Source organism: Stylophora pistillata, chromosome 10 (genome assembly GCF_964205215.1).
Source record: "Stylophora pistillata chromosome 10, jaStyPist1.2, whole genome shotgun sequence".
Classification (NCBI taxonomy): domain Eukaryota; kingdom Metazoa; phylum Cnidaria; class Anthozoa; order Scleractinia; family Pocilloporidae; genus Stylophora; species Stylophora pistillata.
The window spans coordinates 12,465,006-12,479,547 of NC_142528.1; the positions used below are offsets into that span (position 1 = coordinate 12,465,006).

At 40.4% G+C, this 14,542-nt stretch overlaps 1 protein-coding gene and 1 pseudogene across 3 annotated transcripts; both read left to right on the forward strand.

The window, feature by feature from the left end:
• Positions 1–17: 17 nt before the first annotated feature.
• LOC111320561 (uncharacterized) lies at positions 18–8,331 on the forward strand. 3 transcript variants are annotated; one of them, XM_022923214.2, is made up of 7 exons: positions 18–102; positions 874–1,270; positions 4,104–4,336; positions 6,109–6,209; positions 6,669–6,719; positions 6,934–7,050; positions 7,146–8,331. In XM_022923214.2, the coding sequence occupies exons 1-7, from the start codon at positions 72–74 to the stop codon at positions 7,911–7,913; spliced, it is 1,698 nt and encodes a 565-aa protein (XP_022778949.2). In that variant the 5' UTR covers positions 18–71; the 3' UTR covers positions 7,914–8,331. The 3 variants fall into 3 exon arrangements, with proteins under 3 accessions (XP_022778949.2, XP_088591889.1, XP_022778951.2); XM_088735763.1 differs by lacking the exon at positions 18–102 and adding an exon at positions 342–363; XM_022923216.2 differs by lacking the exon at positions 18–102 and adding an exon at positions 419–654.
• A 2,525-nt stretch (positions 8,332–10,856) lies between these two features.
• The window catches only part of LOC148721853 (kelch-like protein 2), a 5,998-nt pseudogene continuing 2,312 nt past the window's right edge, over positions 10,857–14,542 (forward strand).

Below are 14,542 nucleotides of genomic sequence, written 5' to 3' on the forward strand. Positions count from 1 at the left end.
CTTGTCAGCGGTAAAATATTTCAATTAAAGCTCTAGTGTCCAGCTTCCCTCATCCATGTCAATTGTTGGTTATGGCGGCGATTGCATTCCTTTTTCGGACAGGTAACTTTATGCTTTTTTATTGCTTACACTGTGTGCGATGTTTAATTTGAAGATTGTGGTTGCATGTATTACATGTGTAAGGCATATTGAACTTGGTTCTATCCTTTTTTGTCGTTTCCGGGTAGGTAAAATTTGAGTTGTGCGTTAGTAATTCTATGCCCTCCACTTCCTTGGTTACGTATTGTTTTCGATCGAATGTTTACGTGAGCAAATTAACTTTCCCGCCAGCGTGATTTGATGTTTTGATTTTCGACATGAAATGTGAGTTTTGATATCGGAATGGCAGGATCTAGCAAGTGAAGAATTAAGAACAACGTTTCGGAAGAATATTCGATGATCTTCATGTAAAATTTACGTGCAAAATTATTGTGCGTTCAGTTCGGAATTGACGTCGCGCTGCGAATACTTTTTTCGCTATTTTTTTTAAAGAAAGAGGAATGAAGCCTGCGGGGATCATGAAGTTATAATCGATCGTTGTGTTACGTACGGAAACGTCTGCCATGAAAGTTAACAATTGTTGCTAAAGGGATAAAAAATTTTGTTAATTAATGGGTAAATATCAACTACAACTGTTTGCTTGATTTAATTAACCGTAGTGTCAGCACCCAGGATATTTGTCGGTTTGGTAGGCTAACTACAGCTGGAAAGTAAGCTACACATTTACACTAAATCAATTTAACTTTAAACGTTTTTAAGTTTAAAGGTCAGGCCTTGATATTAAAACATGTCAGGATGAAAGTTTACTAAATTAAATATTCTCCACATATACAGTCTTCATGCAATCCACAAAGACTCAACGCTTGCCCCTGGCCATAAAGTCTCCCATAAAGTCATCTGTCCGTAAAACATCAAGTGGATCTCTACGAAGCGTCACCCCCCTTAAACTCCCAGCGAAAAAGAAGACAGGCACATTCGTGACGAGTCGATCAGATACTAGATTAACTTCATCCTTTAGAAAGCTATCAATAACTCCAAACCCTCATCCACCTTCACGTTCTAAAAGCACAATCCCCAGGAAAGCAAAATCAAGTCATGTTCGAGGATTGAGTTCTTATGCAGTCAACTCAGTTGAGGACATTGTGAATCTTATTAAAGAGGGTAAATGTAAGAATATCATTGTCATGGCTGGTGCTGGAATAAGCACTCCTAGTGGCATACCTGATTTCAGGTAAGTAAGATAGTTGTGAATTGTAGATTTTGTCATGGAGTTTGAGTATTGTCTGGAATTGTTATTGCGGCATGACCAATCTCACAAAAGATCAAGGCATATAAGCAACCGCTAAGGCACAAACTGAATAGCATTGTTAGGTAATTTAGTTTTATGAACTCAGTTGATAATATAAGTTGGCCATGGCAAAGAGTTTTTAAAGCTGATATTTGGAGCACTAGCTCTACGTCAGAGCAAATGCAAACCCTTGAAAGGTCAGCTTTATAATCTTTCTTTGATGGCCAATTCACATTAAAAACTCATTTGATTAATGATGGCAATTGAACTGAGTGGAGTGCAATTTGGGCTGAAATCATACACATGATTTCAAAATCGAACGAGCACGCAGCGCAAGTTCAATTTGAAATCACAAGTATGATTTCAGACCAAAATTGCACAACACGAGGTTCAATTACCACTTTATTACATCCAATTTGAAATCGCCCAAATACAGGACTTGGTCAATTCAAGTATTTTATTGATGCAGCAGTGAGCCAGTTTTTAAATAAAAAGCAGAACTGGAAACACTTTTACATCTTATTTTGTATGTTAAACAGAAAGACTGATGTCATGTGTCAAAAGCTCAGTCAAGCGTAAAATGGTGTGATTTAGAGCAAAAAATGGTGCGATTCGTGAATAAATCGCACTAATTAGAGCCAATCAGATTACAGGGACCACCAGTAATTTCAAAATGGATGTAACAAAACCAAATAATCTAACTTGTAATACCCTCCATCAAATGCAACACCATTTTTTTTTTTTTTTTTTTTTTTTTAGAAACTTACCCGATTTATTGATTAGAATTATTGTGTACCTGTCACCTTAAGTTTTTCTTACACCTGATTGTCTTGATTTTCATTGTTAACCTTTTACCCCCCTTGGGTTGATCAATGAAAAATTTCTTATTTGGTAAAGTAACAGTACATCATCAAGTAGAAAAGTGATGGCAATTAAGAAATTCATCGGACTGAGGGGCATTCCTAACTTGAACCCCAAATTCTCAAATCTTAAATTGTCAGAACTATATAGCAGACAGTAATGAGAATTGATGTTTAGATCTTAGGAGTGAAGGGGTCATAGGGTAATTTGCTTTGAACTAATTGACCCATAAGAGTGATCAGTATCTAATTTCTCCTTACAATTTCACCCCTGAATCACACATTAAGGTCAGGAGAATAAAGGAAATGATCACCAACTAAAGAGGCCCTTGATTTCCCATCAAATTCTCCTCATCAGCACCTTAAGAAATGTATACTGGAGAACAATATAGGGGAAATGCAAACTGATATTTTTAGATCAATGCTGTGCATTGATACATGATTGTGTATAATGTTGCTCAGTCCTTAGATTCACCATGTTCTTTCTTGTTTTTGATTTATATATATATATATATATATATATATATAAGTAAGTGTAAAACGATGAAACATAAAGCAAACTGCTAACTGTTCCAGCTTTAATGTGGCGACTTTTCGGCCTTCAGCCTTCTTCAGGTGGAATGTATAACTAAAAACTAAAAATCCTATTTTTAGTTTCTATGTAAATACGTTCCACCTGAAGAAGACCGAAGGCTGAAACGTTGCCACATTAAAGCTGTAACAGTTAGAAGTTTGCTTCATGTTTCATCGTTTTACACTTACTTAACATTTTCATTGAAGCACTGTATCCTCCGCGGATCCTTCTACTGGGAGCTCATCATTTGGTTTACCTTTTTATTCTGTTATATATATATATAGATAGCTCTCGCTTGGCTTTGCCTTTTGGCTACCTTGCGATTGAGCACTCTACACTGGGGTTGCCATGCACTTAGCCTTCGGGCGAAGCTCATCACCTTAGTTGTGATTTGAGCACTCACGCATGGCAACGTGTCTGCACTTGGTCCCACAAGTGTAGCGCCCAGGCAATGGTTTATTCCAGAGCTTGGCCCAGTGTATGCACTGCACTGATGAGACCCACATAGGTCGAAACAGTGTGCACTGTCTGCAGTTATATATATATATATATATATACCGGTATATATAATTTATATAATGTGTGGTAGGCAGAATGAGATGTATATGTCGTTGTTTTTTTCTGCCTACCACACATTATATCCGCTCTACTATTTGTATCGAGCACTGTTTCACGGACACCAAGTTTAATCCCTCTATATATATATATATATATATATAACTGCAGACAGTACTGTTTCGGCCTTCTGGGTCTCATCAGTGCAGTGCTGATGCTAGAATGGGGGAGAACCGATATGGTTACCCCAAATGATCCCACATTTGTGGTATCGTCTAAGCCATGCTAGAGTGCTCAAACTAGGAAAGCCTAGTGAGCTATGCGCAATGCTAGCAGCAATGACTCACCCACAGTGTTCAATTTGGACATGAAAGCAGAGCTTTGTTTGCCAAAGAGCTATATCTAATTGCAGACAGTAATGTTTCGGCCTTCTGGGCCTCATCATATATATATATATATATTTATATAACTGCAGACAGTACTGTTTCGGCCTTCTGGGCCTTATCAGTGCAGTGCTGATGCTAGGATGGAGGAGAACCGAGAGGGTCAACCCAAATGACCCAACATTTTTGGTATCGTCTAAGCCATGCCAGAGTGCTCAAACTAGAATAAACTAGTGAGCATGCGCAGTGGTACATTAAATTATACCAACTATGTATTACTTTGAAAATCAAACCCTTCATTTTATTGTTTGTATGGAAAACAAAACAATAAAATGAAGGGTTTGATTTTCAAAGTAATACATAGTATAATTTAATGTACCACATTTTTTGTTATATGTACCCAGAACACCAGGAACTGGACTTTACGACAACTTGCAGCAATACAAAATCCCAGAGCCAACAGCCATTTTTGATCTAGACTACTTTTGGTATGACCCAAGGCCATTTTTCTGCCTGGCTCAGAGTCTTTATCCTGGAAATTACCAGCCAAACTATGTACACCACTTTGTCAAGTTACTCCATGACAAGGGATTGCTGTTGAGAATGTACACACAGAATATTGATGGACTGGAAAGATGTAAGTTGACTGAATTTTCTAAGTTAACCCTTTAATGAACTCCCATGAGTGACAAAGACAGAATTTCTCCTTACTATTTAATATTTATTGATTTGTATTGCGCAAATATCAAACCAGGGAAAAAAATTTTCAGCACTCTTTACGATATCAATACAATATCAAGCAGACAAGTGGCGAGAGTAAAGAAAAATATCAATCAGGGATTATGAGTTGATCCAATGCCAAATTCTCCAAAGTAACATCATAAGAATTGTATTTCAGACTGTAAGGAGAATTACTAATGAGATCTTGGGAGTAAAGGGGTCAGTGTGAGACAGAGGAATGTGCAATGAAGTGTTCTCCCGAGATTTTTTAGGAGCCGCTCATTAAAAACAGTGGCTAACAGAAGTTAAAATTTATTTTTTTTGTCTAATTAAAGTAGCTGGCAGTTTAGAGAGGATTCGCGAGGGGAAACGCTAGAGGCAAATGCGTCTAGACAGCACTGACAAGGGTGGGGAAATATCCTTGGTGACCTTCAAAGTTTTAGTGATTCCTAACAGGATTTGCAAACATCTAGTTTTCAGATTACTTTGAAATGTTCATGTTTTGCATGTGTTAATTTATTTGGAAAAACATCATTTTTGTATGATCCCTGAAGGAGGTTTGTCTGCTGTTATCAGTGCACTACTAGTGCTTAAACACGAAGGCACACTATAAAAGGAGCCTTATGTCCCACCGGACCATTTGTCAATCAAACATCGTGTGATGTAGAACTCTTAGAGTCAAGTCAACTTGAGCTACAGCTACTCCAAAGCAGTGAACAGCGGGCGCATTCCTCAAAATTGTTTTATGTCTTCATCACAATACAAGAATATTTGAGATTTGTATTTCCTTTCTCCAATATAAACTGTCTTTATTTGTGGCGGTAAATTTGAGACCGAAGTAGGTGGTTTGCACGTTACCTCATGCCACCATGCCGGTGGAAGTAAACAATAGATATCTCATTAGCTCCTTTTGTTCGTCTACCAGCATTTAAATTTGAACCGCACACGTCAACGGTGAGTGACAAATGAGCCTAAGTCTTCCCAGGGAAGACTTCCTTATATAGTGCACCTTCGTGTTTAATGAGACCTCTTTCCTCTTTCCATCTGTTCAGCTTGCAAGCAGGTTCTTGTGTCAGGGTTTTACCTTATAGCTCCATTTGGGGATTAGCCAAAAGGAGCTATAAGAGCTCTATCCATTGAGAGAGCTCTATCCATTGAGCTAACCGCCTCCCGGTTAGCTCAATGGATAGAGCGCTGGACTGTAGTGCGGGAGGTCGAGGGTTCGAGCCCTGGCCGGACCAACACTCAAGGTCTTTAAATAATTGAGAAGAATTTGCTACCTTTCTATAACATCAAGAAATGGTTAGGTATTCTAGTCTTCTCGGACAGGGACGAAGAAATGGAGGTCCCGTCTCTTGCAGGGTTGGGGCAGGAGACGTTAATTTCCCACACACGAGATTACTGTGTGATGGATGTCCTCCCCTGGGGTGGGATGGGTGGTTTAGGACAGCAGGTCCACATCAGCTATTACAGCTGCCAATTAATCAACCTGCTTAAACAAATAAATGAACAACAACAACAACAACATAACGCTATTGGCAACCCCTTATGGAAACAGTTATTGGAACCCTTACCTCCTCCAGGTGCTATCCTGAGGCTGCTCAGGCAGTGTTTCAAGACTAGATGACCTTGACTGATGCAGCACACTGTATATAGTTTCTGTAGTCAATGTGCTTTTTCTTTTTTAAGTGGCTGAGGTACCAGCAACAAAACTTGTAGAAGCACATGGCACATTCTCAACTGCTTCGTGTATAAGATGTCACAAAAGCTATGATGGAGAACAAATTAAGGTAGGATGCATGGATTGAAAAAAATGTGCACTTTGCAGGCAACATTCCATCTAAAGTGTGATAATTAAAAATGAATTGAAATTGTTATCATATTCATCTGAAACCAGTAAGGTCAGTTATGGTAGATGAAACAAAGAGAACTGCCCATCAAAGGTCAAAGGTCATAAGACCCATTCCCATTCCCAGGCCCTAGCAGTATGAAAGAAAAACATTTTCCACTTATTTTGTTTTACTTAGTCTGTGTAAGATGACACGTTTGGAAAGGGAAAGAAACATGTCCTTAATATGACTACAGGTTTCGTGGAAAGCAAGGGCTTCACTTACTTGGTAATTCCTTCTTTGCAAACATCAAATGCACTAGAGCAAGTCTGACCCTCCAGTATACATATAACGGGTGTTTGACTGCAGCACTGCAACTTTTTTTAGGCTTAAGTCACTAAGAATTTGTCCATTTTATAGAAAACAATCATGGATGGCGACATTCCTAAATGTTCCAGCCCAAGATGTTCAGTAAGTGACACATAAAGAACCTTCTCTATTTCTTAGTCATTAAGAACCGACATTGCAAAACAATGGCATGTGAGATATTTCATAAACTTTGAAATTCAATAAGTGAAAATGTGACAGACAAAAAACCTTACCACAATGAAAGGGTATTTACAGAATACATTGTTGATGCTAAATATAAACTGTATTCATTTCTTGAACTTTTGTTTCTTTTCAGGGTGTGGTTAAGCCAGATATTGTGTTTTTTGGTGAAAACTTGCCCAAGAAATTTTACTCCTATGTTGTGGATTTTCCAAAATGTGATCTTCTTGTAATCATGGGCACTTCATTAGAGGTGAGATTTACATTGAACTAGTCTTCTAGTTTTCAAACATTCATGTACTGGTTGAAAATTTTACACTTAGGGGTTGGTACCTTTGATTTCTTCAGGTGGAGCCCTTTGCAGGCATAGCGAATTCTGTGGACCGCTCCACTCCACGCCTTTTGGTAAACAGGGAGATCGTAGGACCATTTTCTCGGCGTTCTGAGAGACGCTCTAATGATGTGGTGCTCCAAGGAGATATCGTAGAGGGTGTGACAAAACTTGTTAACCTCCTAGGATGGTCTGATTCAATGGACGCCATTACAAACGGTGCTAAACAAAAATGGAAAGATTATTCGTCTACTACAGACCCCAAAGTTAGTAAAGCTTCCGAGGAACTTGCTAAAAGTATTGGAAGAACCACAGATAGTAAAGAAATGGTGGAAAACACTTCAGGAACTAGCAACGCACAGTTAAAGAATGGCGTTGATGTACAAAGAAAAGACAGTGGACAGTTTACAAGCACTCCCAAAAATGGAATCTCTAACGGACCGACAGGACTAAACTCATTTGGGACCAGAACGCTACATTCCCTAACTAATGGTTTTACAGGCAAAGGAGTTCTGTACAGGACAAGTAAAACTGCTCTCTTCATGAATGGCGAGGGGCCCATAAGACCCTCCGCAGCTTCTCAAAGAGCCCCACTTTTGCCGTTCCTATACACTCAGAGGAAAGAATCGAGCGAACAGAATAAGAACACAGATTTCAAAATTATTGATCCAGGAAAGGATCTTGCAAGTGCAGGATTTGGACTTGGAAGGCGAAGTGTGGGTCGAGTAAGCTGTTTTCTGGCTGGGACGGCGGGTGAAAGTTCGAGTGACGACGATTCGGCATAGTTAACTGTAAAACTCCTGCTGAATAATGGAAAGAGTTCGAATGCAGCTGCTTAGTACCGCAGCGTAGACTTGTATAAGTAATTCCCTGCACAATATCACGAAGATAGAGAAGCTGGTAATGATGACGCTGATCAGGTCACAGACCAATCGTAGAAGAGAACTAGTAACTTGACAAATCACGTTCCAGATGTACTGGATTAATGTTTGGTGCATTGTGCCAAAGACAAGTTGTTTCCTTACAAATATATATTTTTTGACTTCTGTAAAAATGATTAAAGGGAAAACAAAGAAAGATAAATTATTCCGCGATGCGATTTTTATGATGAAATAAAGTAATGTTATAGGTAAAGTTAGCGTTGCTACCGAACTTATCTCAGTTTCTGTACAAATGAATAAAGGTTGATAATTTCTAAAGAAACTGTTTGAGGCTGCGTCGGTGGGTGAACGAAATAATTTGAATATATCAACAAAGTTGAAATGGTAAATTGACCACCGTTACGATTATAAAAGCTGATGTTTCGAGCGTTAGCCCTTCGTCAGTTTCTGTACCATGAGGCCATAAGGTTCATCAACTCGTACCCAGATCCTATCGTGTAATTGTAACTAGAAAGTAGGCTTGGCCGTGGGAGGTCTGGGAACGAGACTAAGCTTTCCCCTTCCCCCCACCCCCCTTCTTCTCCAAAAGCAATTTATCGGGGTTTTCTGACGCAACCATCTATACTACCAAATGCTTTCTTTGTAATCGGTGCTTGGGGATGGGGGGAGCTGGAAATTGTCTGATCTTAAACTTAATAGCGATATGCATATATAGGTAAAACATTGTCAAAAAACAAGCTAGGGGTGTCTCGAAACTTCAGACCTCAGTGCAATACAGCAGGAAGCGTAAGCAATATGAGACATAGACGATATCTTAGCTCAAATTTAACTTTTCATCAGCCATTTCTTCGGGGCAGGCTCAGTGCTGAGTCATGATTTTGCCTTATGAAAAGAATAACTAAAATCTCTATTGTCACGAGAGAACGGTTTATATTGTGTTGGTCGAGATGAAAAATAATTACAACATGAAGTATTTAATGGCACAATTATTTTCGGACTTTTCGTCTTTTAGGAGGAAATTATAACGATCTAAAGAAATTTTTAAAAAGCTGAGAAAAACTTCGAAGCAACCGGAATGTACAGACAAGGAGAATGGGAATGTACATTGTGGCATACATCAAGGTGTTTTCATTTTTCTTTAGCGCCGGAAGACTGAACAAGCAGTTGTCTAAAAACAGGCTGATTTAGCTGAGCGGTGTTTAGAAGCAACTGCAGGGTCTTGCAAACTTATTCGGTGGTGCAAATTTGAACCATGTTTTAAAATGGAGACGAAAATTCAAACCCCGGCGGAGACTACCAAGCCTTTCTTTAGAAATATGCAGAAGCCCGCTCAGAGGATAGAACGAGAAAAGCGGGGGAGGGTTGGGACTGAGGGTGGTCATGTTCACTAACGCGCCTGTCCCTCCCATTGTCAGGATCAGTCTGACTCAAATCATGTCTCTAATGAGGGTTTCATTGTGGGGGGAGGAGGTCACGTTGACAGTTGACGATTAAAAATGAGCCCTTTTATCGGTGGAAGTAAGTTCTGATGCTAACCAGTTTTACTCGCGACCAGAAGTTAAAGGACTTACATAAATGTATTTTTGTGATATATCAAAACTTTTAGTTATAAACAACAGAACTTTACCCCAATTAAAGCAATCGCTTAGTTCTTAATTAAGGATATCTGAGACATTTGAAGGCTAACATTGGCTTGCTTATTTGACGGTTGACGGTAAATATATTGCGTTTTTAAGGGTTGACTGTTAATATTTTAGCCATTTGACGGTTGACGGTTAACCCGCCATTGAGACCCTCATAATTGGGCAAAGAGCCAAGCCAATAGTACTAGCAGTGACATTCAAATTAGGTCCAATTATGAGTCAGCTTAAAAACGATGCTTACTTCATCATCATATTTTAACAAATATGGCATCGATCCCCATCACCGCGTCAACATCTGACAAAGTTAACCCTTTGAATACGAAATAGCCCATATTTATTCAGTTGTAATTTGGCGATACAAACTTAACCTCACTTCGTTGGTCCTCATATGGAGCATCCGTTACAATGGGCTCAGACCTTGGGGTCACATGACCTAGATCAACAGTTCGTGTTTGGATGCGTTCAAATCGATTCGGTTTCTCGCTTTTCTGGCCGTTTATAAGTGTTTTTCAAGCCATTTTCCCTCTACAGAAGCCCTCACGACGGCATCATTAAGCTGGATTGTGGTTAGAGGCAGGCCTCTGAAGGAAAACAGAGGTGAGAGATGGCTTCATGTAGAGTGGACCGCCAACGATAATTTACTGCCAGCTTGGCGTGTTCACAAGTGAAGTTGTCTCTCGGGCCCATCTGTGGATGGCTTCCAGGACCTAGCAAGGCTATGTGGCCAAGTTTTGAGCGGTAAAAATTTCAATCGATGCGATATTTTGCTGGTAGGACTGGATGGCCCGACACGATTCTAATAATTCTTTGAAATGGAAATGATAGCAGTTGCCTTTTCAAGTTGTGGCGGAATTACCCAGAACTCTTTTCGGGCATCAAGAAGGCAACGGTTGTGTTCGCGACACTGGCTTTCATCAAATGGAGAAACAAGGGCTGGCAAATAAAGTGAGAAGGAATTTTCTTGCCAAACTCCAAGATCTGGCCCTGAGGTGTGATTTGAACGCAAACTTTTGATTTTTTTAGCAATTTTTTTATCTTAAAAGATCGACATGTTTTTGGTGTTGCTCTTGGAGCAAACTGCTGGACTTTGGGATTTGTTGCCATACGAACGGTTCACTGCCATGAAAATCAGGAATCATTGTGGGCGTTTTAGGTTGCAATAGGTGTCACATCAACGAGCCGGTACAATTTACACACTTACATAATGTTGTGTCTTAAGTTCGACAAGAAACAAGTATCAAAAGTAGTAACGGTATTATCTGGACATATGCGTTCACTTAGTATGCAAAGGGTTAACCTAGCACAAGAAATCTCGGGTAAAGTGTTTTTCTCAAAAGATGGACTCGATCAGCCGTGAAATGTTACTTTGGTGGTCAAAGATGGCGAGTTCAAGGCGCACAAAACCGTTCTTTGAGAAGCAAGTCCATTCTTTGAAAAGCTGTTGAACAGCGACCGACATCAGTGAAGGAGTCCAGAGAAGGAGTAGTTCGCTTGGAGATGTCTACCGAGTCTGTCATGAGAAACACACTGGAGTTTATCTACACCAGTGTCCTAGCGGATTTGGACCCCCCCCCCTAGATTTGGACCCCCGTCTAGATCCGCTAGCGGATATGGAACCCCCCGGTCCAAATTTGCTTGCGGATATGGACCCCCCCCCCCCACCGGTACAAATGCGTTAGCAGTTTTGGATCCCCCTCCGCGGATTTGGACCCCCCAAGAAAACTGAGCTCAGCTGTGTGGGAACTTGGAATCGAGCGCTTTTCGCCAAAAGTATTTACCGCAAGTCAATTGCTATGCGAAAAATTTGTGTGAAACTTTTGTTGTGGGGGTTTTACCACTCGCTTGGCGAATTAACAACAGGTAACAAGACTCTATACTTTTCTTCTTTTTTTCTCTCCTCTTCTATTGTTGCTACTACCTTCTACTACGACAGCTATTTCTCTTCTTCTTCTAACTTCAGCGAGGAGTGCCCTCTCATTTAATGTAAACATCACAGACATGTTTGGGTTAGCTGACCGTGGGAATTTCTAAAACAAGATATTCAGTAAGGGTAAACCCAAGGTCAGTTTTACCAACCCAAACATGACCACCTAGCAAACTAGTTATTCTCAACCATAACAAGCGATCAAAATGTCTAGCACGGTAAGAACTGAGCCAAGTTCAAGCACACACTAAAAATAAATGATCAAAACTATAGATCTACCAAAATAGCACGTTGAGACGAAAAGGCGAGACTTAATAAATCACAAGGTAAACCTAAAAATACTCGAAATATCAATCCTTGAAAATGCTCTACAACACTTTGAATAAAGGTTTTTACGACGCTCAAAGCGTAAAAATCACACTTATTATTGTGCTTGGTCTGTTCGGTTTCTTTTCAACAAAAACATCTCCGTAAGCAGCAAAAGCCCGTTAAACTAAATAAATTAAACTAAACAACTGACTGCGGTGACAAATTATTGGTAGGAAATGAAAAAGGGATAAAAATTTACTAGACACTGAGTTGCTTTGACGCGCCAAATAATAGTCATAGTAGAGAAAAGTTTACGTGCGTGGAAAGCGTTATCGGCACTGAGTAATTAATGTTATTGCTACTGAGTGCTCCATAATGAAATTGAGTTCCCCCGCCTATACTGCAAAAGGTATTATTCTACTTTATCATTATTACTATAGTTTTTCACTATCTCCGCGATACTGAGTATCCAATCGAGTTTTCGAAAGATCAGAACAGAAATTTACGTAAGAAAGCTAAAAAATTCGTTCATAAAGACGGTGCGCTGTTTTTCATTGGCCAGAGGAACGGTCAGCCTAGAAGATGGTTCACAGCCGAGACGAGTAGCAGTAGATACGGAAAGCTTGTCACTCTGACAAACTTGCTGGGCACTTTGACCTTAACAAGACAAGAGAAAAGGTTTGTATTAAATTCAGTGATGCCTCTCTTGAACTTTTAAATTCTAGTTACAATTGGATTTATCGTTCTTAACTGTCGTGTTTCTGTTCTTCTTTCAGGTTACATCTCAGTTCTATTGGGCTCGATTGTTGGAGGACTGTGATTGAAATTGTTGCGATGTTTGCCAGCGTACTTCCAAGAAATTCGAAAAGTATTCTGCTCAGCTACACCCGATTAAAGTAAAGGATGCTGTCTGGAATCGTATTGGTATCGATCTGGTAGGACCTCTGCCCGAAACGTCCCGTGGTAATAAGTACTTGATCACCTCTACTTGCTATTTCAGCAAGTGGCCAGAGGCAGCTCCTCATAAAAGCAAATCAGCTGAAGGTATGTAATAACCGACATTAATTTACCCGCGTGTTATTTTTTATAATCTACTGCGTTCATTGTCGATCTATCAAAGACAGAAATTTAACATGCCCGTTTTTGAATATGTGCACGAAGACTTGCTCCGATAGACAAATTTTTATCGGTCCTCTATAGCTCCTTCGCTCCGACGAAGGGCTAACGCTCGAAACGTCAGCTTTTGTAATCATTACGGTGGCCAATTTACCATTTCAACTTTGTTGATATATCCAAATTATTTCGTTACTCCCACCGACGCAGCCCCAAACAGTTTCTTTCGAAACTATCAGCCTTTATTCCTCTATAGCTAGGTGTGGTGGATTTCCTGTACGACCTGATCACCAGGTACGGAGTGGCGTAAATTGTGATGTCCGACCGGGGCCGAGAATTCGTTAACAGGGTTAACGAGGAGCTGTTTAAGTTGTGTGGCACGGACCACAGGATCAGTTCGGCATACCACCCGCAGTCTAATGGTCCTGATTAAAGAATGAATCAGACGCTAACGAGAGCTCTAGTCAAGTTCGTGAACGACAACCAAGATGACTGAGATGTGCACCAGTCAAGTCCAATCTGTTCGCCTATCGAACCAGTAAAAATTACATCACCAAATTCACACCGTTCGAGTTGATGTTCGGCCGTGCACCCGTGCTACTCATCGAGATGAAAATCAGGTCAAAGCCCAGCAGAACTGATTCACTTACTGACAAGGCTGGAGATGCACCCTCTAATTTTCATGAGCAAGTACTCGTCATGGTGAACATTCGCGACCGGGTTAAGGTTCAAGCCATGCATAACATTAAAAAAGCACGAGAGAGGCAAAGATATCGTACGATGCAAAGCACCAGCCGACAAAGGAGGGTGACACCATTGTGCTGACAAACTTACGGAACGAGGCAAGAAAAGGAGGCAAACCGGAGCGGGCGTGGTCAGGTCCCTATACCATCAGCAAGGTGTTACCAAAGTGGCTCTACAATCTCCGAAACGAAGGCGGTACTGAGCTGAAAAAATCATGTAACAGCCCAAGACTAAAGACCTACTATCATCTAGTACAGTCAGACGCAAACACCACTGCAGAAATACCTTTGAAATCTGGTGCCGATCGATAAAGAGGACAAAAACACTTCGACAGAACTCAAGTCTGATCGTATCCTAAGCAACAATTGCCTTGAAGACAACGTCATCAATGGATCACGAAGCATTTTAAAGAAGCAATCTCCGAACATTGGTGGCTGGCAAGATACGCAACTGTGCCAAACATCCTTTTCTGTCGTTTCTGAACCATCAGTTCAAATTCATCACATTGGAAAAAGACATTGGGTTTGTTTAACGTCGAATAAGGAGCATTTGCGGGTTTACGACAGTTCATCCGGCAAGAATCTTACGTCATAAATGTTATCAAACCTTGGTCACGGACAGGACCCTTGTTATGAAATTGCTGCCTGCACCTGAAATACAACGGGTTGGGATGGACTGTGGTCTGTTTGCCATCGCCAATGCATACGAATTGGCAGCTGGAAATGACCCGTCGGATGTTTCTTTTGACCGACGGAAAATGCACGAGCATTTAGTTCAATGTTTGGAGGAAGGTCGTTTTG

Coding starts and splice junctions, on each gene's coding strand:
- LOC111320561 (XM_022923214.2), top strand. CDS start 72: ATGGCGGCGATTGCATTCCTTTTTCGGACAG. Junction 6,210..6,668: donor ATGATGGAGAACAAATTAAG/GTAGGATGCATG, acceptor TCCATTTTATAG/AAAACAATCATGGATGGCGA. Junction 7,051..7,145: donor TCATGGGCACTTCATTAGAG/GTGAGATTTACA, acceptor TGATTTCTTCAG/GTGGAGCCCTTTGCAGGCAT.